At 48.7% G+C, this 25,703-nt stretch overlaps 2 protein-coding genes and 1 long non-coding RNA gene across 5 annotated transcripts in view; 2 read left to right on the top strand and 1 right to left on the bottom strand.

The window, feature by feature from the left end:
• Window positions 1-2,757, top strand: part of Bcap31 (B cell receptor associated protein 31) — a 28,142-nt gene extending 25,385 nt beyond the window's left edge. For all 3 annotated transcript variants that reach the window (XM_021656364.2, XM_021656363.2, XM_060375251.1), the window contains exons 6-8: window positions 216-336; window positions 970-1,070; window positions 2,355-2,757. In XM_021656364.2, coding sequence (XP_021512039.1) covers window positions 216-336; window positions 970-1,070; window positions 2,355-2,393 — 261 coding nt within the window. In that variant the 3' untranslated portion in view covers window positions 2,394-2,757. The remainder of the gene's footprint in view (window positions 1-215; window positions 337-969; window positions 1,071-2,354) is intronic.
• A 3,722-nt stretch (window positions 2,758-6,479) lies between these two features.
• Window positions 6,480-15,944, bottom strand: Slc6a8 (solute carrier family 6 member 8). The gene is made up of 13 exons (XM_021656377.2): window positions 15,024-15,944; window positions 13,306-13,437; window positions 12,266-12,515; window positions 11,717-11,849; window positions 10,349-10,483; window positions 10,152-10,255; window positions 9,927-10,051; window positions 9,305-9,417; window positions 9,051-9,188; window positions 8,871-8,973; window positions 8,673-8,773; window positions 8,429-8,599; window positions 6,480-8,090 (listed from the first exon to the last, which is right to left on the bottom strand). The coding sequence occupies exons 1-13, from the start codon at window positions 15,283-15,285 to the stop codon at window positions 7,950-7,952; spliced, it is 1,908 nt and encodes a 635-aa protein (XP_021512052.1). The 5' UTR covers window positions 15,286-15,944; the 3' UTR covers window positions 6,480-7,949.
• LOC132650118 (uncharacterized) lies at window positions 15,114-25,092 on the top strand. The gene is made up of 2 exons (XR_009588493.1): window positions 15,114-15,252; window positions 24,760-25,092. It is a non-coding gene; the product is annotated as an uncharacterized LOC132650118 (long non-coding RNA).
• The last annotated feature ends 611 nt before the right edge of the window (window positions 25,093-25,703 follow it).

Raw genomic sequence — 25,703 nt, 5'->3', positions numbered from 1 at the left:
GTATAGCCTGTGAGTGAGCTTGCAGCAGATGTCCCTTCTGACCATTCTGGTCTGTGCCTGAGAGCTCACAGTGGCCCAGTTCTGTCTGGACATTTCCAAAATGGCAAATAATTGCTGGAGGAAGGTTGAAAAATCACAGTTCTATGGAGTGTAGTGGTCTGAAGCATCACCTTCAGTCCCTTCTGAATAACCCAGTTACTTGACACTTTTCTTAGGAAGCAGCTGAGGATGGAGGCATCTTGGATGTTAAGAGTGCTGAGGTGAAGTTAGAAGAAAACAAGAGACTGAAAAAAGACCTGAAGAAGCTAAAAGATGAGCTGGCCGGCACCAAGAAAAGTGAGGATTGCCTTTCCGTTACACCCAGACACTTCACTGCTTGTTGCTACCCCTTGTTTCAAGTATTCATAGCACACTTCATGTGAAATCAAGAGTTGGGTGGAAACAAACACAAAGCAGTCTGAATCTTTATACCCAAATGTGACCCAGCGAATTCACTGCTAGAACATCTCATTGATTTGAGTAGGCTTTGGAGAAGCCCTAACAGCTGCTATGTATGTTTTAGTAGTACCCATTAGAAGTTTCCTGTCAAGACAGGCAGGCAGGGGGAGCCCCAAGATGCCTTAGAGAGCTAAGAACAAAAGGAGAGTCAGAAGAACTTGTGTAATCCATCCTCCCTTTCTCCCTTCTTTTTCCTTCTCATCCCTAGATTGAGTCTAGACTCATTCAGCATTGTAGTCATTGGCCAATGATACTCTGTATGGCATCACTATCACTAGGGGTCTTGATGCTGGAACTTTGCTCATTGCCTCACACTGCCAGACATTTAAAAGGTCACCCCTTCTGAGAACCATTAATGTCCATCCATTGAAGGGACTAAGGGGACCAGTGCTCTGACTTTTTGTTCCATCTTGATCTTGGGTCTTACATAATCTTTTAATTTCTTCCTGCATTCATTTGTGTTGTTGCTAGAACTTGAGAAAGCTGAAAATGAGACTCTGGCCATGCAGAAGCAGTCCGAGGGCCTTACCAAGGAATATGATCGCCTGCTGGAAGAGCATGCCAAGCTGCAGGTCAGTGTTTCCCCATCTGTAGGTGCAGGTTATAGTATAGGTCCTACAGCATAATTCCCAGGGTACTAAATGGGGCTAGAACCTCTAAGGGCAGTCCTTGTCAGTACATTGGCTCTTTCTTCTGAGCCTTTCCTACCTTAAATTCAATGTCAACCCTGTAAAGAGGGGGTATTTAACTCTAGGCCAACCCAGCTGTGGAGTCGGATTTCATTAGGAACATTCGTGGGAAAGCTGGGTGTGGTGGCCATACCTGAAATGCCAGTAGGAAGCTGAGGCTGGAGAATTGCAAAAGTTTCAGACCCTGCCTCAGAAATTTTTTTTTTTTTCTCAATAATGTAGTGTCCTGCTTCTCTCCACCTCTCCTGTGGGATGGGGGTGAGAGTTTAACAAAGTTTGAAGTGAGGAGAAAGTTTCAAAGGGTGCCTCACCTATTAAGTACTAGTTGAACTTAGTTTTCAGGCTAACCTCACAATTCCAAATAGAGCTGGAAGCTCAGGTAGTCAGGAAGGTGAGTGGAAAAAACCAAGTAAATACCCTTAGATTTGTATGGTTTTCATCAAAGGTAGGAGGAAGGGTCCAGCCTTACAGGTAGTGCCTAGGCCCTCAGAGTATACCAGGCTATCTGGGAAGGACTTGGGGATTGGGACCCATGCACATGTCCCCACATGTATGTGGACACCAGAGTATCACTCCTCAAGAGCTATCCATTTTGTTTTATGAGGCAGGATCTCTCATTTGCCTGAAGCAAATCTGATCTACCTCGACAGCTCTGGGATTACAAGAATCTTCTACTACATATGGCTTTTTAATGTTCTGGGGATTGAACCCAGGTCCTCATGCTTTTATGGCAGATGCTATCTCTCAACCCCTAAGGATTTGACTTTTAAAGAGCAGAAGGTACACAGTGGTAAAAAGGCTGTAAATTAGGACTTAAAGGCTAGCTTGTTGAGTGCTTAGAAAAGGGCTTGGTTTTGCTCTCACTAAAAGAGAGCTGTGGTGGACACCTCCAACTGCCACCCTACCCCAAAGGGGCTCAGCTCACTGAGGTTCTACCAGTTCTCCCCTGGTATTAAGTCCAGGCTCTTTCCTAGTGGATAGGATAGGTTGTCACATCCACCCTGGCAAGATTTTGGATGCTCTTGAGGGTATGGCAACCTTGCTTGCCTGGGTACTTGTTATCAAAAGGAGAGAGGAACTAAGTGCTTGGGAACATTGTACTAGAGGCCCAAGGGGTGGGCCCAAGCCCTGCTAACTTATTTCTTTGGGGTTTCTTTCCTTTTCTAGGTCTCAGTACATGGTCCCGTGGACAAGAAGGAGGAGTAAAGGCTTGCTTTTCCCCCTGCCTACAGCTGGCTTCCACCTGAACCATACTCACTGCTTCCTCACCTCTCAACCTGTTCCTCTTGTGTTTACTCCCTTCTGTTTCATCAGTTTTCTTCCACAGCATATAGATTTTGGCTCCTTTACACATACTGCCATCCTACTAAAAGGGCCCAATTTTGTTCATTAAGAGTAATTTTGTCACTGTCTTGCCTGGCCAGGGTACTTTCTACTTCCAGAAGTATAGAAAAGCACTTGTGACCTGGCTTGCAATTGAATCCCGTTTGTTTTGCCATGTGTCCTAAAGGAGGCTGTGAAGCAGGTCAAGTGCTTTACCATGGTGTCAATAAAGGTTGTTACATTACAAGGTGTTTGTATCTAATTGGGGCTTTGGGGATGATTCTGCCGCTCCTTAAGTTGAGCTTGTTTCTAGTCCCAGAAGAGCAGACTCACACTTGCCCTCAAAGTTCCTGCTCTTTCTTCCCTGCCCTTCCCTGTTTTGCTCCCCTTCAGCCAAGACAACTCTGCTTTATGGCTTTTGGGGAGTGTCTGTCTTGTCAGTCTCCCTGGGAGTTGGCAACTGTCTGGGAAGCCCGGTAAACCAGCAGGACTTCCTGGTGCCTTCTCTGGGTTCCTATTCATCACATTCAGGACAGATAGAATGTGGCAGAGTGCCACCAGTCACTCCCTGCCCAACCCCCTCCTGAAGGTTTACAGCATGACCTCTGACTAATGCTGACTGGGAGAGGAGACTGTCCTTGGCAGTGACCTAGAGCTTGCTAGCACAGAACAAGGCAGTGGAGAGGGCCTTCAAGGCAATTGAGAAAGGAGTGCATAGTGCTTGGGTCTTCGTGCTGCCCACCAGCCCTGAAGACTTACTGGATATGATCCTGCCTCTCTGCAGTGGCTTGCTTTGCTGACAGTTCCATGCCCTCTTCCTTAGAGCAAGATCAGCCAGGAGCTAGGCTGCTCTCCAGCAGGGCACAAGAAAGGGCCTGTTCCTGATCAGGTGCTTGTCACCCCCACCCTACCCTCCTTCATCAGCCTTCCTTTGAAGGGTGTGCTATGCCTGCTGTTTGTGGAGACTGGGTGGAGAGATTGTGGGAACAGGTTAGAAGTGTCTATTGGAATTGGAGTGACTCCTGAAGGTGTTGATATTGGCTAAATAGTTGACAACTATGTTCCTACTCCTGTCTGAACTGTCTGGGACTAGGCCAAGCCGTTGCCTTATCAAGCATTCTGTCACTCCCACCCTCAAAGCATGGCTACCCAGTGAGGAGTCTACCCCTTTCCCAGCACTCTAGAGGTGGTGCCCATGGGAACAGAGGCATTTAGGCAACACCCTCTGGTTGCTATGCCAAGGTTTAGGACTAGTCCACTTTTCCAGGAAGTGTTCTGGACTACTTTGGGCCTTCCTGAGCTTGCTTGTCTGTGCTTTGGATGGTTAAAGTCCAGATCACTTCTCCTGCCTTTTCACTCTGACCCTAGCCACTACCCTCTCTGGCCCAGCTTCTGGAGCATTCTCTCTGATGGTTTGCCAATCATTTTCTCATTCTACTTGGACTTTTTGATCTCAGTTTCTTAAACCTTTGTACAGGAGCAGCTTTCCTGAGTAAATAGGTCCCATCTGTTGTAGCACCCAGTTAAAGGCACAGCTCTGAAGCGGTTTTTCTGTGATGTCATCATTTTCTCTCTCTGGAGTTGTGACAGGTTGCTGGGAAGGCCTTTATTTAGCCTGAAGGGGAAGTGACTGTAGACCAGAGCTTTCATCCTGAATAGATACCTGGTGGAGAGAGCCTGAGGCTGTGAGTTCCTTCTCATGGGTGGAATTATTTGAAAGAAAGGGTGGTGTGAGGCCTGGGGAATGTGCTAGTGAACCTTAGGAAGATCTTTTGCAGCTGATGATAACAGGCTGAGATTTTTTTTGGACAAGAGCAGGGTTCAGTAAAGGAAGACAGACTGCTGAAGTGTGCTGAGAAGGTAGGGAAGCTCCAGTATGCTCCAGGTGATGACTGCTTCCTGCTCTGTATGGAACAGAAGTGCTTTGCACAGAACAAAACTAGGGCTGTGTGGCCACCATCCCTCCTGTGGCACTATATAACCCTCAGAGGCAGCCCTTTCTATGCACTAGGTTCCACCCTGCCAAGACCTGCTCTCTGTCACTTTTTTATATGGTGGTAAAGCATAAATTTATATGTTTGTAACACATAAACCATCTTTACTGTTTATTTTGTTTGTTTTCATTTTTCGAGATAAGGTTTCTCTGTAGCCTTGGCTATCCTGGACTCATTTTGTAGACCAGGCTGGCCTCGAACTCACAGGAATACACCTGCCTCTGTCTCCCTGAGTTTACAGACATGCACCACCATGCTCAGCTACATCGTTACTATTTTCCAGTGCATACTTTAATGGCCTTAAGCACTTGCACATGTAGAAACTGACACCCTTGTCGAGATACGTGTTCATCTCCCCATACTGCAGCTTAAACCATGTTTCCTTAACCCCAGCTCTTGGTCTGGGGTTAAGCTTCATTCTACTCAATCTGTATGGATTTGCCTGCCCTAGAAGTTTCTTGTGAGTAGAATCATACAATGTTCTTTTGGAAGTAGTTCATTTGACCAGTCATCATGTCCTTTAGGGCCATCCATGCAGCATGTATCTGTTTCCTTTTTCAGGCTAAGGAATAGTGTATTCTGTGCACAAGCCATTCTTTGTTAATTTATTCATGTTTATTTGGGTCTCTCCCTCCATTCCCCCATTGGGTATTGAACCTAAGGTCTTGCAGATGCCATGCAAGAGCTGTTATCTCCTGCTCTTGAGACAGTTTTGATAGGTTGCCCAGGATGGCTTTAAAATTGCCTTGTAGCCAAAGAAGACTGAGTTTTTTATTCTTCTGCCTTAGCCCCCCCAAATAGCTTGGATTACTAGACTCGGCTTACCACCCATCCCACCCCCAGTGCCATTGACAAACCTGGAAATTAAACTCAGGGACTTGTATATGCTATGTAGGTATACCATTGATCACATCAGTAGCTACTAGGCAGGCCTTGAACTCTATAGCACAAGCAACCTTGAACTTTTGATTCTTCTGCTTCAGCTGCTGGTTTAACAAGCCTATGCTACTTGGCCCAGGTGATGTTTTTATTCTCATTTTTAATGAGGGTTTTGCATGTTATCCAAGACCAATCTTTTCTGTGTCTCCATGATGTGTTTACCACACAGTGAACTATAGCACCATTATTTTTGACCCTTGAAGACCAGCCAGGGCCCAGGATGCTGTTCTTCATTGAGTTTCCATCTGTACCCATTTATGCACCACCCCCAGCCCTTCCAGACTCAGGACTCATGTGAGAACTTAAGAAGTTTTAGCTCTAAGCCAGACTTTCTAGAACTGCAAAGTCCTATGTCTATTTGCCAACCAGAGATTGCCACTTGGATGGTATTTCCCGGATGACATGCCCAAAGCCAACTCCCAATTGTCCCCATCATAGGACCTGGCAGTACTGTTCTTCCTGTGGCTCAAGCCAAATCTCTGGTATTTGTCTTGACTGCTCAATCCTGCATCATGTACTCATCCATCCTCTGGCAGGGAAGGTATACCCCAATCCAAGGAATTCTTCCACTTAGCTCCAATGCCACCAAATAGGTACAGATACTTATGCCTAATAAGTATCATTGGATCATTGCCCCACCTTACCTCTTGCTATCTGTGATCCTGGTGTACCCTTTACTTTTATATCTTGGAAAGCCACTTGCTCAGGAACATACTTCTATTGATCCCCCTGCCTCAAGTTCAGGGCTTCTAGGCATGAGCCACCATGCCTAGTTTAGAAAAATTCTAGTAACTCATAGCTGCAGCCTCTTTCTGCTGCATTTGTTCCTATTGAACTTACTATCTCCCCATGCTCTTCACTCTAGGGGATTGAAGCTTTATGCCTGCCTGCTTTCCTTCCCTGTTCTGTTTCCAGTTTCTGACATGGTACTAGGTGCAGAGTCCCTCTCTGAATGCAAAGCTGGAGCTGGAGGAAGGTTCCCACACCTGCATCCCCACCTCATTCCTCTTCCAGAGAAGCAGAAGCAGAAGCCAACTTTGGAAAATGAAGTGTTTTTTTATTGCTATGTTTGCAGTGGCTTTTTTAGCACAGTAAGAATGTCCCCAAAGGCCTGCACCCTTACCCAGCCCCACCTCCCTGGCTTAGTCTAGCCCTGTGAGAAGGAAGACTTTCTAGGGGCTACTCGGCTGTTTCAGGCTTGATGGGACACAGATGTGGGTTTAAGCTGCTACACGGAAGACTTGAGATGTCGAAAGTACATCAGCTTGGAGGTGGGAGCTGTGCCCAAGATCCCTTCCCTGGGCTGTGTCCATGGGCGATCCCTGCAATCATGCCCAGCCCAGGGAGCAGGGTGTGGGGCAAGCCTGAGCATGCCAGGTGAGCAGACCTAGATCCCTGCAACAACGCTATAGCCTTCCACCCCATAGACTTAGAGGCAAAGGGACAGTGTGGGGACACTCATGAGGCCCCGACTTTCCCACTCCAGTCTCTAGCTGGAGCCCACACAGAACATCCACACAACACTCACATACTCAACAGCCTGAAGCTTTTGTTTTGCCTATGAAAATTAAGTCTATAAATTCACACTCCTTGGCTAGGGTCAGAGAAGAAAGGTGGGGATGTGAAGGAAAGGAGTGGTAAGAAGGTAGGGGTAGTTGGGGCTTTTTAGAAATATACAAGCAGAAGTCTCACTCTCAGGTTTTTTTGTTTTTTTGTTTTTTGTGTTTTTTTTTTTTTTTTTACTTATAAAATGTGCAAAATACAAGCCTCTTTTGACCAGAGGCTCTGTTTACTTCTGGTATTCACCTTCACTAAGAGAGAAGAGATCTACACATCTTCTACACACACACACACACACAGACACACACACGCACACACACGTGCACACATGGGTGCAAAACAGAGAGACATGCACTCAGACCCAAGCTCATACAATTACTATTGGTGGCAATTGACTCAGGAACACAAAGTTCCATTGCTGACTGGCTCTCTAGCTTCTAGAATAGGGGTAGGAAGAGGGGTCTAATTCCGCTGAAACATTTGCCTTGGTTCCATTGTCCCTCTCTTGTCTCCTCTCCTGTCCCACCTTATTTTTTCCCTCCTCTCCTGTTTCCCAAGCTGCCACTGTTGTTTCAAGGGTGAAGGTGTGTTAGTTACAGAGCAGAGCTTGGGAGGCAGGCAGGTGGGCTTGGCAAGGGTAGGAGATGGGTCCTGGGCTCCAGGAGGAAGGACAGAAGGTGGGGCCTGGAAGCAATGCAAGTACCAGCGTGGCTGGGAGGTGGGGAGGAGAGGCATCTATTTTTGGTGGGTTGTGATATTTTTGGCGTTTTATTAAAAATGGAAAGGTTATTTTTGTTAGCACTCATGGTGCTTCTTCCCCTCCCCCCCAAGGCAGACCCCAAACTGTTAAGGAAAGGCAAGCCCCCTGGAGGCATGGGTGAGGGCTAAAGCAGGGGCTGCTATGGCTACCAAAGGATGAGCTGGTGATGTGAGCTGGGGGTGCCTGTCACATGACACTCTCCACCACGACGACCTTGCTGCTCTCAGACACTGGAGTCAGGGTGGTCAGGCCCCTGACATCTGTATCCTGAGCTCTGTATTCCAAGTGGTGGAGGCCCCAGATAGGCTGGGTCAGGTGCTGCCAGCGCTGTAGGAGAGGAGGGCATGTTGAACCTCGAAAGGGTCATGTGCTCTACCCCATGGCAACCACATCTGCTGCTCTACCTCCTACTGTCTGCCACCAAGGCAGGTCTGCTTCTCTTAGGGCACCCTCTCAGACCCCGCTCCCTGAAATGGGAAGCAGGGTTGAGTGGTCCTTGTGTGGAGCTAGGGAGGTGAGAGGTGGGTCCTGCTTCCTTGCTGTCACATGAGGCCATAATGGTTTAGCTTTCCTTCCATCTGTCTCCACCCCCTCCAATCTGAGGTGGCCATGCTTCTGAGTGATGGGTCTGCTCTTGGCAGGGAAGACTTGGGTTGGGACCTTACCTCTGCCAAGGTTCCTTTTGCCCTGAGGAGACAGCCTAGGAGGTGGAGGGGCACACACAGCATGGAAGAGAGTGCAAAGGCCCAGCCCATGGCTTCACCCCACCATGGGTACACGTAGGTATTGTTGTAGACCAGCGGCTCATAGTACACAACATTGAAGATGAAGATGCCCTGTAGATATAGATGCCTACAGTCACCGGTTCCCCGTTACATCACACTATTTGCCAATCTTCCCCAGCCTTACCATGCAGACCAGTGGGGTGAAGAAGGACCAGCACCATTTCATCCAGGGGCAAGGTCGGTACCCAATCATACAGGCAATGTCATCCATGAAGCGGTCAGCTCCTGGAATAGGGTGAGGTGGACAGGAAGGCTAGAGTTGGAGACCATCCACCTTCATTATACTCTACAATTTCTAGCCCAACCCTTTATCTTGACCTACCGTAAACCCAAGCCACCACCACACACTCCCAAAAGGCTTGCCAAAGCAGGGTAGTGCCACTGGCTGAGTAGTAGTCAAACAGCTGGAAGACGTACATCCCACCCTGAGGAACAGAGTCAGGTCAGGGAATATGATAACCCACAGCTGGAGAGTGACAGTAGCCCACCCTGTTCCACTCACATCAGTCACCATGGAGAGATCGATGACAAAGCAGAGGACACAGCAGAGGGCCACGGAGATCTCCCTTTGGAAACGGAAGTAATAGGAGGCCGGGAGGAGATCCAGGAGCCCGGTGATGAAGCCCTCCACACCTACAAACTGTGGCCAGGGCAGCTCAGGCCCAGGTCCCCCATGTTCCCGTGCACCTGTTGCCCAATTTACCAAGTCCCCTGACCACCAGCCGCTACCCCATTCTTGCCCTAGCTCCTGCAAACCTGGCTGTCCAGACCGAGCAACAGCAGCATGAAGAAGAACAAGGCCGCCCAGAGTGGGGCCACAGGCATCAGTGTCACAGCCCGTGGATAGGCAATGAAGGCTAGGCCAGGCCCTGAGTGCAAAGATGCAAAAGAGACTGGCCTTCAGCACCATCCTGAGTACCCTGATGCTCAAGGTCACACCCATCCCCCAGATAGTAAAATAACAAAAACCTGGGGACTACTTGTGCCTCAGCATGATTAGGCCCACTGAGGTCCTACACAGCTCACAACCAGGGTTCTGGAAGTCTGTGGTCCTTGGCAGCCCCACCCAGTATTAGCAGGACTCCTGATTCAGACTATTCTCCCTGGGTTCCAGCAGCCAAGGCAGTGGCTGGTTCCTGAGGTGACACAACAGGGGCTGAAGGAGTATCTCATTTTCTTTCTATCTACAGCACTGAACACACCCTGCAGCCCTGGTGGTGGTGGTGGGGGAAGGCAGGGTCCCCCCAGCCTTGTCTCAGTTGCATAGAATCTGAACAGCTAGCTGAACCCATCTGTCACATTTCAGAATGTTTTTGTTTTTGCCCTACATCAGGGTAGTTCTGCTGCTCTGGAGGTGGGCTGAGGTCAGGCAGCTCACCTGATTCTGCCACTTTGGAGATGTGCACACCCTGCTCTGTGGCCATGAAGCCCAGGATGGAGAAGACCACGAAGCCAGCAAAGAAGCTGGTCCCGCTGTTGATGAGTGCCAGGATGATGGCATCCCTGGAGGTGGAGGGGCAGAATATTTTGGTTTAAGCAGCTCCACTGCTCCAAGGAAGGGCAGGGCAGGGCAGGGCAGGGCAGGGCAGGGACGGGTGCCTACTTGTAGCAGTTGTTGTTGAAACGATTGTAGCTGCCTAGGGCTGTGAGGGCTCCCAGGCCGATGGCGTAAGAGAAGAAAATCTGGGTCCCCGCATCTATCCATACCTGGAAGGGGTGAGCCAAGAAAAGAGTCACAAGAGACCCTGCTTAACAGGCTGTTTCTTCCAATCCTGTTGCCACAAGCTACCTTTTTCTCACCTGAGGGGACCCCAGCTTTGACCAGTCAGGCTTGAGATAGTAGATGATACCATCCAGGGCTCCAGGCAGCAGCACCCCTCGAACCAGCAGCACAACGAGGACCACGTAGGGGAATGTAGCAGTGAAGTACACGATCTGGGGGGCCAGGGTGCTCAGAGATGTTCTGGATCCCTGCTCCCCCTTAAGAGGCCTCCTGCCTAAGCTTGGTGGCTGGCTCCCAGTGCTACTGCGAGCTGACAAGATGGGCCGCAGTCTTCTCCCAAATTGTAGTCATGCTCAGAATTTGGGTTAAGAAAGCCAGTAACACTTATTCTATTCCTGAATGAGTAACTACCCCCAGAGAAGCTAGGGGACAGGCTGGGGCCCATGAAGCCTGATAGCAGGCACAAGTCAGCTGTGAAGGAGGGGAGAAACAGGGCCATGGAATTCCAAGGTGAGGGTCCCTAAGTGTATCTTATGTTTAATGAAGGAAAGCAGGTCATGGGGAGTGAGACAATGTGAAGTCTCCCGAGGGGCATCTGGGTATGTCCATGTGGGGGCATGCCTATATGAGGTCAGGAAGGTATGAGGAGTATGGGCAAGAAGAATCTGTGGCAATGTTACAGAGGATTCTAATAAGCATATATCCCTCAGAGCCCTGTGGTCCAAACTCCAGGTCATCCTTGATAGGCTGGTGGGCTCCTTAGCAGCTAGGGAATCTAGCTGGGCAAGGGAAAGACAGGGGTGGATTTGCAGCTTGGTGTTATTGCTAAAGAGAGAGGGAGAGAAGGGAGAGGGAGAGAAGGAGGGAGGTAGACACTCAGCACTCGAGGACCCTGCTGTGAATGAATCTTGATGCACTGGAGTTTGGCCCTCCATGGACCTGACCATTGTCCCATGGCTTAGTACTTTTAATGTGTTGGTTCATCTGTCTTTGTAACCTGAGAGGGAACCTCTGAGGAGGGATATATGGAGTCTTCCTTGGGGGGCCTGAGGATCCCACAGCTGAGTAGAGCCCCCATAGATCAGGTCCACCAAGAGTGACAAAATCGACTTAGGCATCTAGGAAGGAGTAGGGAGAAACAGAGGGAGAAGCAGTGGGAGAGGGAGGAAATAGAAAGGGCCAAGATGGGGTGGTGGACACAGGGAAGGGTAGCTACTGCCTGGACCTTTAACTCTCAGGGCTGAAGGTTACTGTCCCTGGATGCGAAGATTGAGAAAGAATGCCCACCAACAGGTGGGAATAAAAGCTATGAGTTTACGGACCCATCCCCTCTGTAGGCTTGAGTCTCAGTCCAGTCACCTCCTTCTTGTCATTGGGCCCCTTGCAGACATGCACCCCTCCCAGGCAACCAATGATGCCCCCACCCTTCCTGCTTCCAGCTATACCTTTCCTGTTGACTTGACCCCCTTCCATACACAGAAGTAGACCAGCACCCAGCAGGCTAGCAGGCACAGGGTCACTTCCCAGTTGAGGGTCCCTGGCACCTCCAGCCCTGAAGAGAGCCTCAAGACTTTGTTCCTAAGTTAGAGAAGAAAGGAAGACACCTGTGGGTCACGTCAGCAGATGGCACAATGGCTGGGATTTGCTGTGGAGTTGGCAGGTCCTCCCTCATTACATCCCTGGTCCTGACCCCACCATCAGGTGTCTGGAGGACTACTCCAGGTCATCACCATTACCCCAAACTTCGACAAATATGCAGTTTCAGCTCCATAATGAGGTGAACATGACAAGACAATGGCAAATGTCATGTTGCTACAAGAGCAGTGTCTATTCAAGTCCCAGGACTGGTGTAGGTACTCCTGGAGGATGAGGACAGACACAGCCCAGGAACAATTGTTTTTGCACCCTTGGCCATGCACACCCAGGGCTTGATCACATATGGAGAGCTCAAGGGATGAGATAGGAAGGGCTTGGCTCAGAGACACCCTACTCACTCCCAGAACTCGATGACAGGGGACCGACGGTCAGCAAGCTGGTCACATGTGAGGTTGGCCAGGCTAGCATTGGCACAGTCTTCATGGCGAAAGATCTCCACACAGTCAGGAGTGTTCCAGGTATGGCCACACGTGGCCCAGGGCAAAGTGGTGGTGAAGGACTTGACCAGGTAATAAAAGCCCCAGGCCAGCACCATGATGTAGTAGGTGTTGCAGTAGAAGACAATCACCATGGAGGCATAGCCTAGACCTGAGGAGGAGTGAGAAGCTGCCTTTCCTTCTGGGATCCTTTGTGGCCATCCTACCACCCCTGTTATCTCCCCTTCCAGAGCTGGCACTGATTCCTGCTGAGTTCCTGAAAGCTTACTCCCTGTACGTCTCTGCCTCTCCCTGTATCTTCTCCCTCCTCATCCTGCCTCTGGGCTATCTTTCCTGTCTGTCTCCCACTAACATTTGTCCTGTTCTTCCATTACTCTCTGTGCCTCAGCTCTTCTATCTAGCCCAGAGATAAAGATAGTGCTCCTCTCCTCCCTTATGTGGCTGCTACATCCTGTTGACTGTCTAGCTTCAAATGCTTGCCCATTCCCAGGACCCACTGCCACCCTGAAGTCACAGAAGGCAAGCCCCCATCCCAACTATCCAGTAGCCTCCACTACATATCAGCTGCAAGAACTTTCCAGTTATCTGAGGCACTATGGGAAGTGTTCACCCCTTCAGTGGGCAACCTTGGCAAATTGCTTCACCCCTGTGTACTCAGCTTCTTCAAGGACAGTAGTAGGACCTCTGTAGGGAGTCAAGTATGTTCAACACATCCTGCCCCTAAGTCTGGCTGTTTCTGCTCTATCCTTTCCCGTTTAAGCAAGCCTGCCATCCCACCCTAGTTTCTGACTCTTAAGTTAACTGTATGATCTTATGTCCTGTAGGTTCTCTTATAAGCTCAGGGCAAAAAAAGATTTCTTAAGTGGGTCACATATTCTGTTCCAGTCCTCATCCCAATAAGTGGAAAGAGGAGAACTGAGAGTTGGACCAGGGTGGCTCACCTTTGAATAGGGGACAGATGTTCCAGACATTGATGCTGCCGGCCTTCATGAACTGGCCCAGTGAGATTTCCAGGAAGAAAATGGGGATTCCTCCAACCAGGGAAATCAGGACATAGGGAATAAGGAACACACCTGTAGGAGAAAGCACGGTGTAGGCTCAGGACACCTCCCAATGACCCCCTGCAGCAGGAGAGGCCTAACCCAAACCCATCAGCCAAGCTGGCCAGGCCTCATAGACTAGCCCAGACTCCAGAAATCCTAGAAGGTGCAGGCAGAGCCCCAGCTTCAGCCTGCACCCCAGTCTCATGACTTCCCACTTGAGTGAATCAGTGCAGGGGTGGCCACTGACTCAGAGGCTCAAGGTGAACAATCCCAGGACATGAGCTCTTACGTCTGTTGGGAGAAGGCACAACAGCAGTGTCTAGCCAGTATTCCCTGTATCACAGAGAGCCCTTGGATCAGAGAGTTCTGAGCCTGTGGACACCTAACAGGCATCAAAAACGCACAGGCTTATGTATGCAGGCATCTCTTGTGCCATAGCTCTTTTTGGCAGGCAGCAGAACAGGAAGGAATGGCTAGGGTGTGTTTGTGTGTGCTAGGCTGGGTGCTCAGGCTTTGGGGCTTGTCCAAAGGCTGTGCGTGAGCCCAACTACCCTGTATTTTATAATCATGAGGGTCCCAGGAGGAAGCTGAGCAGGTGGCAATTCTCTGCTTAAGGGGGTATTGGTGTAGGACAAAGGGAAACAAGTCAAGGAAAAGAGGTTGAGGCAGGATTCCAGTAATTACATGGGGTGGTAGGAAGGAGAGGAGAGCTGAGCAGCTGTAGCTCTGACCTACTCCCGCTGACTGCTCTCTAGGACCCCTAATCTGCCCCATCAGGTCTCTCTGCTACTCAGTGACAGAGTTAATTGCAGTTTGCTGGGCTCCTGCTTCCAGCATCCTTCCTGTGTGTGACCTTGGACAGAGGCCTCCCCTCTAGTACTCAGTTTTCCACCAATCACCCAGCTGCTCCATCTCTCCAGAAATCCAGTGTTGCTTCGCAGTCCCAGGACAGGCGAGTACCCACTACTGTTGCTAAGCTGGGCTTCAGCAACTGGGCATGAGATGTGCACACAGCGTGTCTAGTGGCGGCGCCAGGCGGGCCAGGCTGCAGACTTCCCAAGCCTGACTCAAGCACCCAGTGTTCCAAGCCTGGGCCAGAGGGGAGGGGAGAGGAGAGGAGAGAAGGGAGGAGAGGGAGAGGAGAGTGTGGGGGAGGGACAGAGTGGCCCATTGTGTGTGTGTGTTCCTGTGTATACACGTGTGGGGGGGGTTCACACAATGTGTCACTTGTGTGCCTGACCCATGGGAGCAGCCAGGGTTCCTCACCTCCTGGAGCCCCCTCCACTTGGGGGAGGCCTTCCCTTCCCACTTCAGTAGCCAATCACTCCCAGCCTGGGCTGGAAGTCTGGGAGGCAGCCCCTCAGTTCATCAGGAAGCTCTCCTTGATTGCCTCCCCCCACACTGCCAGGCACATGACCAGTGAGGGGGGTGGAGGCTGCTGTGCTGGGTCACCGAACGCTTGGTCTGTGAGGGGGCACCACGGCCCCCACGAGCTCTGGGCGCGCCTCCCCACCCTCTGGACTTTGCCCCACTGCTCCGGTGGGCCTGCAGCAGGCTAGGGGTGGGAACTGACCACTGATGAGAATGCTGGGATGCTCAGGGGCGGGGGCACTCACCTCCACCGTTCTTGTAGCACAGGTAGGGGAAGCGCCACACGTTACCGAGGCCCACGGCGAAGCCCACGCACGACATGATGAAGTCCATCTGGCGTGTCCAAGTCTCTCGCGGCGGCACGGCAAGGCGGTTGCCGGGCGCCCCCAGGCCCGCGGGGCCATCGCCCTTGGCCGGGGCACTGTCGGGCCTGGGCACGATAAGAGGACCCTTCTTCTCTTCGCCAGACACGCTGTAAATACCGTTCTCGGCGCTCTTCTTAGCCATGGCCCCTGGGGCCGCGAGGCCAGGCCGGGGGTCGCGGCGCCTCGAGGGTGGCGGGCGGGCAAGGGGCTCCGGTGGCACCTGGAGAGAGGGTCCCGAAAGCGCGGGCCCGCCCGGGGGCCTCGGGGGCGGCCGGGCCGGGGGACGGGACGGCGGGAGGGGTGCGGGACGGCGGGGGCGGCGCAGTCAGAAGCAGTCCACGAAGCACTTGAAAGTGAGCCTGAAGAATCTCATGTGTGTCGGGGGCCCGGGAGCGCGCGGGCGGTGGCGGAGCCTGGCCGGGCGGCGGCGGCTCCGGAGACTCCTGCCCGCGGCTCGGGCGGCGGCGGCTGCGGCGACGACTGTTCGCCCGGCCGGAGGCTCACACTAGCGCGGCGCGGGTGGCATCGGACGCCCACTGTCTGCAAGCTGCAGCCGGAGCAAGGGGCCTGCGGCCCGCGTCCCCCACCCCCCACCCCGGCCCGGCCCAGCCCTGAGCAGCTGTCCTGATCGCCTGCGGCTCTGCCGGCACCAAGGGCTCCGGTGGCCCCGGGCGCGCCTCGCCCCCTCCTTCCTGGCGGCGGCGGCTATAGCCGCTCTCCCGGCTGCGGCGGACTCCAAGATTCGCCACAGCACTCCAACAGTCCCTCTCTCTCCCGGCGCGACCAGCTGCTGCTTAAGAACCGACTCCCGGTGATGTCACTGTCGCCCCACCCCCACGACCCGGCTGGTCCCCCCTCCCCCCTCCATCCCGCCCTCCCTGTCACTCCGCCTACCTCCTCCTCCTCCTCTGGAGATGCCGCTCCAGTAAGGAGCAGGATGGCTACTACCTGGGGCGCTGGCCAGCACCTCCTTTTCTGTGGGCCGAGCCATGATTCCTTCCACGATCGCTTGGCCCGGGTGGGGTCAAAGTCCCCTCAGGTTTTTCTGAACCACCAGGAAATCGGAGTCTCTGACTGACTTCCAGACATGCTTAGTCCTCCCTACTCTCCACTCTTTCTAGCCTGGAGTGTTTGTTTTTTTTTTTTGGTTTGTTTGTTTGTTTTTTTTAGGGGTGTGTGTGAAACATCCTTCACCAAGGTCTGTCCAGCCTTCCTCACGTTTCATCTCCACTTCCAATTAGGACCTAGAAGAGTTGGGTACCCAGGTGCAAAGTTTCTTGGTCCCTGCACAGAAGTAAGTGCGATTGCCTCCTGAAGGGAGGCCCTGTGCTGACCTGGAGAGGGGCGCTATCCCTCCAGTGGTTCTGTGAAACTTTTCCAGAAGCATTGAGTTGTCTCCTGAAAATATTTAGGCCTCCCTAAAGATACCACCTAGAGGCTGAGGATCGAGGTGTCAGTTCTGGGGGTGACCAATTTCTGTTTGTTTCCAGAGTGGGCAAAGGGTAGCTTGCTTGGTAGAGGATCAAAGTTACAATTTATCACCAAGGAAGAGGACTCTATAACTCAGGTCAGTCTACCGTTTGCCTGGTGTAGGGGCTTGTGACCTATGGATACTGGGGTAAGAATAGGGTAAGGCTGCCCCCTGGTGCCTGCTGGATGTACAGACCCTCCCCCTAAGCTGAGCACCTGCCTGCTCTGCTCCTAAGGGACTTCCAGGCTTCTCCATCAGCAGCTGAACAGCTTCTTGGGAATTTTCCAAGGCCAAGACTAGCCTGGGGTAATCTAGGAAGGTGAGGCGTGCCCATTTCAATCCCAAGCTCCCTGATATGATCAGACACAAAGTCCCCAGATGGCTCATCCCATCACGCTAAGCCTGCAGCCATCCGGCAGCTTTAGAAAGAAAAGCAGTTCCAGCCAGAGCCAGATTGAGCCTGATAGGTGAGGATAGAGGGAGGGGCAGCATCTCCACCCAGGCAAGCAGGAGGAACTGTGTGTGTGTGTGTGTGTGTGTGTTACACGTGCCTCTGTCGTGGTAGAGTCTCCTTACTCATCAGAGAACCTTAAACTTAGCTCTTCTCTGAGACCAAAGTCCTCCTGGAGAAACAAAGGCCGTAGAGAAATTACCCATAGCACAAATATCCTGGAGAAGCTGGAGCCATGCAAGGAACAAAGAAAAGAGACATTTAAGAGAAGAAAAAACAGGATTCCAAAGAATGGACACAGAGGACTCCATGAAGTAGAAGAACAGAGTGCAGTTATGAGACCTATAGGGGAAAGGAGCTGTTGCAACAGTGACCTGGATGACGTGTGGGCTGAGGCCAGCAATAGGAAAATCAGGCTGTGGAGCTACTCTTAGGAATTTAAGATCCTGCTTGTCCAGGGAGCATGGTTGGGGGGAGGTGGTGAAAGGAAATAGTGGCCTGAAAAAGATGTGGGTGAGCTGATGACACTTTGAGGTGGTGGTCACTGCTGTTTGTGGGGAGGTCCAGGGTTCAAAAAGTCAAGACTAGGTGCAAGGGTGAGGAATTCCCTCCATCCTGGGGCTGTGCTAAGCATCTGCGTGAAGAAGGATGTGCCAAGTCCAGGTACAGGAACATAAGGAAGGAGTATCATCTCCACCTACACACAAAGAGGCACTTTAAGGTACTAGTCACCCATGCTTAGGCCCCTGGGATTGCCATTGCCTTTCTGGGCTCAAAAGGTAGCCAGGGTGCAGATAAATGGAAAGCAGAAATGAAAAGCCACTGAGAATAATCCATGTGACCTTGAGGATTCCTGGGCCTCTACATCTCAGGGGGCATAAGTTCAACAGGTCCCAAGGCATGATTCCATGCGCTCCCACTTACCCCTTGCCTGGTAATGACATTACATTTCAGCTCACCTCCAGTCTGTTGGTCTTCCTAAATTCCCTGCAACCAGTTTTCCTACTCACCTCATCTCTTAGGACCAGAACCTGTCCATATCCTAGTGGCTAGCTCCTGGCTAGGGCCACACCTGGCACACTGGCATCCTGCAGTGGCAATGGTTCTACTTCTTAACTGATTTTCTGTTGATGGTCATGAGCCTAAAGAATGAGGCACTGGCAGTGATTACCCATGAGCCATTTCCCATGAAGCTAAAAAGGAGAGTGAACCAAATAGAGTGCTGTAAGTTTCTGTGCCTGTGGTCTGTGATCCAACCCAGATGCCTATGGAAGTATGTGTACTGATGGGGGCATGTTTAGAGACAGTTCCTAGGAGGCGCAGAGAACTAGGGAGAACAAAGGCATTGGACTTTCCAATCCTGGGCAGGCTCTCTCCAGGACATGTTCCTGCTGGGGGGTAGGGGTGAGTGTAGTTAGTAGGGAGGAGCATGATAGGCTCCCCAGGATCTCAGGCTCTTTCCAACTAGTACTGTCCTTCAGAGGCCTGGTGTTCTGGTCATGAGGGCATTGAACTGTGCTGAGAACTCCTAGTAGCTGGGGTAGAAACTGAGAGCAGGATGGTGTGGAAGCAGCAAGCTGGAAGAGGGCTGCTGCAGGGCCCTTGTTGATGTGGGAGGCTGGCAAGCAAGGCTAAAGTTGGACCCAGTGCCTACCAATGCCTGAGGTGGCCATGTACTGGAAGAAGGCTGGATGGAGGTCATCACCTCTACAGTGATTCTGTAAAGAGCTAGGCAGCGGAAGGCAGGGTTGGTGCATCTCGTCTTCTGGACGTCCAGCATGATGAGCTTTGAAATTAGAATGAACTGGGAACAAAGGGAAATCTGGGGTCCACCTGTTAGGGCTTTGTACTTCTAACTCCTGAGCCAGCAGGCAAGGAGAATAAATGGGGCTGGGCTGTAGAGAGATTTTAATCCAGCAAAATAGCTACTCTGGTTAGAATACAGATATGCCTAAACACACACTTTTAATCCCTCTGGCTGGAATACAGATACACCCTTAGTACACACCTATAATCCCAAGTTAGTTCCCGAGGTGAAGTTAGTTGATGAAAGGAAGCAGCCATGTTTGAAAACGCTGTCTAATTTAAAGGCAGACAAAGTGACGAATCAGAGAAAGATTTGATAGAATAGGATATGCCCAATTCTCACAAGAACAGAGAGGAAAGGGAGATGAATTAAAAGGGAGCAGTGGAGAGGGAGAGAGAGAGAGAGAGAGAGAGAGAGAGAGAGAGAGAGGGAGAGGTTTTAGTGGGACATTTGTACAGAAACATGTTTCAGAGAGAGAGAACAAGCTAGACACAGGTGAAGACTGAATGAGCCAGAGAATGGGAAGGAGCCAGAAGCTTAGAACAGATTGCTAGAGTTAGTTTGAGGACAAACAGACCAATTTAGTCAGAAGCTGAGATAAGATAGTTTGAATCAGTCAGCTTGGAGAGGAGTTTGAGCCAGAACAAATGAGAACCAGCCAGCCAGAGTTCAGAAAGAGCTAGAAAGGGTGAGCTTATTCAGCAGTAAGTCTCAAGGCTGAAAACATTCTAGGCCTAGGTTAGATTGTATAGAGGCTGGAAGCTTCCAGGACTAGGCCTAGGATAGTAGATGGAGGCAGTAAGCCTCAGAGATGACAATTTAATCAGGTGATAAAAAATAATTTAACACTGGAGTCAAGATTCATGGAGCTAGGATGAAGCCTGGGGACTGCTGAAAGGCAGAAGTTCCCTCCTCAGCAGAGTCTACCTTGTTTACCAGCTCTGCTCTCACACACAAACAATCTGAAAGGTTTCATAACTTACACTTTGACATAAACTTTTTATATGAACCACATTTTGTTATTTAAAACTCCTTTTCTGTTTTGGGGGTGGGTATGGTGAGATAGTGGCTGGCCTTGAACTTAAATAGATCCTCTTAAAAAAAGATTTATTTATTATTTATATAGCATTCTGCCTGCATGTATGTCTGCACAACAGAAGAAGGCACCAGATCTCACAATAGATGGTTGTAAGCCACCATGTGATTGCTGGGAATTGAACCTTTGGAAGAACAGACAGTGCTCTTAACCACTGAGCCATCTCTCTAGCCCCCAAACGGGTCCTCTTGCACTGAGATTACAGGTATGAGCCACTACATTCAGGCTTAGAGCAATAGTTTTCCAACATCTTGAGACGAGATCTCATTAGTTCAGGCTGTCTTGAACCCACTATATAGCTGAGGGTGACCTTCTTCTTCTGATCCTCCAGTCTTTATCGCTAGAGTGCTAGGATTCCAGATGCTTAGATTCCTTTTAGATTTACAGAAAAATTGCTGAGATAGTAGTGACCACCCCCACACCCCTCTGCCATATCACAAAATTCTCCTGCTAGACAGTTGCATTTACTCCACTTAGTGAGTCAACAGAGGTCTGCTATCAAGTATAGTCCAGTTTATTCAGCTTTCTGCATCGTTTCTCTAAAGTCCCCTTTTTTTGTCCCAAGATCCCATCTGGGATCCAACATTAATTTTGTCTATCATGTTCACTGTGACTGTGAGGAGGGCTTTGTTTTGATGACTCTGACAGTTGTGAGGTAGAATGCCCTTTGTTGGGTCTTCCACCATTTCTTTCATAGTTATCTGGGCCTTATCGGTATTGGGGGCTGTTTAAACAAAATGTGAGTCATATAAGGCTTGATTAATGGCTTGCATGCTCGCAAGTGTTTATGCATGAGAAGACTGATTCTTGGTCTTATCTTGGTGCCTGAGCAAGTACAGAGTAAACGGTCCATGAACTTTAAGATGCATTGAAAGGAAAAACAATAAGATAATTATTAGTTATCTGTAACTTAGTTATCTGTAACTTAGACTGCACTTGTTGTTTTAGTTATACACCTACAAGAAGCATATGTAAGGGCTGTTGAATATAAATAGTGGTCTGAAAAAAGAAAAGTTGTCTCAGCATTTGTTGACAACTTCCCGATCTTTGTCTCTTTTCATTTCTTTTCATTTCTTTTCATTTCTTTTCATTTCTTTTCTTTTCTTTTCTGTTCTTTTCTGTTCTTTTCTTTTCTCTTTTCTTTCTTTTCTCTATCCTCACTCCCTCTCTTAGGTTCATGTTACCTGATGGAGTGAGCTTGGTCATAAGTGTTTGTAAGGCCTTGCTCATCCATCCTTTGGGGTGTCAGTGCTTGTAGCACCATTGGTCAGTGTTGACAATGGCTGTCTGGTAGAGATGTGTCAGACTCTCATCCATCAAAGGGACCCCCTCTCCTCTTTCCATACAGTACTCTTTACAAGGAAAGCATCATGTCCTTCTCCCTGAGGCTATGTCAGTCACTTCCCATTCCTGTTCAAACACCTTGGCAAAGCAGCTTACAGAGCTTAGTTTTAGTTCACAACTTTTGGAATTTCAGGCCAAAGTCATTTGAATCTGCTGTATTTGTAGTGAGGCAGAACACCATGGCAAGGGAGTATGGCAGAGCAAAGATTCTCACCCCATTTTGTCCAGAAAGTCACAAGAAGAGGTCTCTAATATCCTTTTCAAAGATACATCCCAGTGACCTAACTTCCTGTCACTAAGGCCTACCTTCTAAGTGTTCCACTTCTCTCCACAGCACCATAGTCTGAAGCAAGCCTGTACTGTATGGCCTTTGAAGGACAGTTAACACAAACTGTAACAAATGGGAGTAGCTATGGTGATTATGTGGCATTCTTCCACAGAGGAATTTTATTTATTTTGTGATATTTATTTGTTAATAATGGATTTATTACAGTTTAGACTTAGGAATATTTACTTTATACTTTTTTCTCTTTTTACTTTTATTTTCTGTTGTTTCTGTTATTGCTGTTTTGAGACAGAACCTTGCTATGTAGCCTTGGATGGCCTGGAACCCACTATATAAACCAGCCTGGCCTCTAATTCAAAGAGATCTACTTGAATCTGCCTCTCCAGCAGTAGGATTAAAGGCATGCATTAACACCTCTGGCTCTCACTTGTTATTTTGAAATAGGGTTTTACTCTATAGTCCTAACTGGTCTGGAACTTGCCATGTAGACCAGACTGGTCTCAAACTTGAATTGATTCTACTGCTTCTACTTCCCAAGTGCTGGAACTGCAGTAGTTTATATTTTTCTTTATAACTCAGTAGTTTTCTAATGTGTTGCTTACATTTTCTGTCTGTGACTCTTGGAGAATCTTTCAATTGACTCCTGTGGCTGTTGGGCCCAATTTGAGAGATCCCCAACAGACCACCAAGAGTAGAGTCTGTTGTAAAACACACACAGTTTATTTGCAGTTTGAGCTGGACTCTTATAGACACTAAGGCATTGGTATACAGCAGAGAGCACCGAGCTCTGGATTGTGGGTGATTTGTAGGTCCCAAGTCCGACCCAGTGCTCCCAAAGCAAGGGATTCTAGCCTGGCAAGCTTCTAGTGGTTAAAACAGAAAAGGGCATGCTACATTTCAAAATTGTTTGCTATGGGAAAGTGCCAGGACCATGAATGGTTCCAGATGAGTTGGGGGCCATCTGGGCCAGTTTCCTGGCAATTTTATCTTTAAGGAGCAGCAAGGTCAGCTCTTCCCTGCAGTTGGTTGGATCTGCCTAGAAGCAGCAAGGTCAACTGGCCTGATGATAGGTTTTAAACTTTTTAGCTTAGTACCCCAAAAACCTAATTTTTAATTCTTTGGTCTCTCATGGCCCCCTGTCTTAGGGACTTTTCTGGGTACTGTGACAAAATACCTGCCAAAAGCAACTTAAGGAGGGTTTATTTTGGCTTATGGTGTGAGAGGTACAGTCCATCATGGCAGAGAAATCATGGTGGCAGTAGCATGAGGCATTTGGTCACATTGAGGTGAATGCTGGTGCTCAGCTTGCTTCTTCTATTTTTCTTTTTCAGTCTGGAATCCCAGCCAATGGAATAGTGATGCTTACAGTTAAGGTGGATCTTCCAATACCAATTAACTTATTCTACATAATCCCTCACAGGCATGCCCAGAGGCTTGTTTTTTTTTTTTTTTTTTTTTCAATAGTTCTAGATCCTATCAAGTTGACAATCAATGTTACTTCTCATGGGCCCTGTTAAGTTTTATTATTTTTATATGTATGGTTGTTTTGTCTGAACGTATGTCTGTGTACTGCTTGAGTGCCTGAGGCCAGAAACAGATGTCAAATCATCTGAGACTATTGTGAGCCAACATGGACCCTTTAAAAAATTGCTTCTTGGCACTGTAAGGAGAACCCCATGTGTTTGTGCATGCTAGCCATGTGCTCTTTCAATTATCTTTTCTTCCAACCTACTTCTGTATCCCCTTGACACTTCCTCCTTCACTTGTGTGAGTGCACATGCCTGTTTGAGCACTTTCTTGCGTTCTGGCTGCATACCCAGGTTATATATTCCTAATGTGGATTTTGAATGAGTTGTTTCTTCCAAGGAGTAATTCATTGGAAGTGCTCATTGGTATGGACTAGTGTTTCTGGGCCTTCTCAGCAGACAGAGCAAGGAGACTTGCAAAAGTCATCACTCTCTGCATTATCTATAAATAGACATGTTTTGGTGTCTGCATTAAATAGGAATTCAAGCTGATATCTCTCACTTTAGCCCATTACCATTTGGATCATTCTAGCTTCTTCCCTTTGCGTTCCTAAGAGCAAATAACCCATCTTCCACCTCTGGCCACAAAGTAAGTAATTGTTTAAGTGCACTATAAAGATCTAGTGGTCTTAGAATTGTTAACTCATACCCTCCCAATGCACCCATCTGCCCTTAGTATTTTTAAAAGACTATGTAGACCAGGCTAGCCTCGAACCCTTAAAGACATGCCTGCCTCTGTTTCCTGAGTCCCTGAATTAAAGGTGTGTGCCACTATGCCCATCTGCTTTTAGTCTTTTTTTAAAATGTGTATTTAAAAGTGTGTGTGCTCGTGCTCACTTGCTCATGTGAGTGCAGAAGACAGAAGTCAATTATGAATGTCCTTCTCTATTTCACTGATCACCTTATTTCTTTATTTACAGTTCTTAATTACATTCTTAAATTTAGTTATTTATTGTGTGTTTGTGTATGCCATGTTCAATAAGTGGAGGTCAGTGAAAATTTTTCCAGAATTTGTTCTCTCTCTGCTGTGTGGGATTGAAAGTCAGGTCTTTGCCAGTTGGTGGTTGCATATACTTTTAATCCCAGCACTTGGGAGGCAGAGGCAGGTGCATCTATGAGTTTGAGGTCAACCTGGTCTACAGAGTGAGTTCCAGGATAGCCAGGGCTACACAGAGAAACCCTGTCTAAGAAAACCAAAAAGAAAGGAAGTCGGGTCATTGCACCTGGCATCAAGTACCTGCTGACCCATTTTGCTGTCCCTCCACTTTATTTATTTATTTAATTTGTTTTGAGGCAAGATTTCTCACTGAACATGTGCTCACTGATTCAGATATGTGAATTCTTGGGACCTCAACTCAGGTCTTCGTGTTTGGATGGCAAGCACTGATTCACCAATCTCTCCAGCTCTAGTCTTAAATACATGTATTTATTTATTTTAATGTTTTAGAATTTTTTCAAGACAGAGTTTCTCTGTTTAATAGAGCCTCGGCTATCTTGGATTCACTTTGTAGACTAGGCTGGCTTTGAACTCACAGAGATCTACCTGCCTCTGCCTCCTGAGTGTAGAATTCATTTTTCATTTTTATGAAAAATATGATAATATCACTTTCTCTCCCTCCCCTTTCTTCCCTCTAGTCTCTCCCATACAGTTGAGCTCTTTTTGGTCACAGTCTGCAATACGCTGTATGTAACTCCTCCATCTCCTAGAAGATGACCAGGCTTGTAGACGCTGCAGTTTCCTCTTCCACTTTCAAGACACTTCTGCTGAAAGTCAACCTCTACCATGCAGAATGGATTTACTACTCTCCAAATCCTCTATACTTCCCCTAGTAAAACACAGTTCCTCCTCACTTCCTGATGACTGCTGATTTGTTTCTTGCCTTGATAGTTTTGTCTTTTCTGGCATGTTCTATATAAATTGAGTCTATTGTGGGTCGTTTGTTCCCACTGGCTCATTTCACTTAACAATTTGTTTGTTTGTTTGTTTGTGGGTGAGGGCTACTGGAAGGTATCCTTTCCTTGCTTCCAGTCTTCACTATGTACAAATAAATACATGTATAAATAAAGCTGCTGGGTTTTATATAGACATAAGTTTCCAAGCCTGTGCCATAATCACTGGACCATATGGCAAAAGCAAATTTAGCTTTATTAGAAATTGACAAGCCTCCATCAGGCAGTGGTACACCTTTGATCCCAACGTTCTGAAGGGAGAGGTAGCAGGATCTCTGAATTCAAGGCCAGCTTGGTCTACAGAGCAAGTTTCAGGACAGCCAAGGCTACACAGACAAATCATGCCTTGAGGAAAACACAACAACAAAATTGCCATGCCAGGTGTAGTAGCACCAAACAAGGTTAAATTAAAAAAAAATAAAAAATAAAAAAATAAAAAAAAAAGAAAAGAAGAGAAAGAAAGAAAGAAAAAAGAAAAAGAAGTGGCTGTTACAGTTTTCATTCCCACCAGCAGTGATGACTGTCCCATTGTTCCTGTCAGTTTGAGCTGTTATCAGTGTTCTGGGTTTTATCACAGCAATATAAAAGAAATCAGGACAACTGGTGTCAAAGAAAAACTAGGATGACAT

The sequence above is a fragment of the Meriones unguiculatus genome, chromosome X (genome assembly GCF_030254825.1).
Source record: "Meriones unguiculatus strain TT.TT164.6M chromosome X, Bangor_MerUng_6.1, whole genome shotgun sequence".
Taxonomy (NCBI): domain Eukaryota; kingdom Metazoa; phylum Chordata; class Mammalia; order Rodentia; family Muridae; genus Meriones; species Meriones unguiculatus.
The sequence above is the reverse complement of the archived record's forward strand: the minus strand, read 5'-3'. Positions and strand labels throughout refer to the sequence as shown.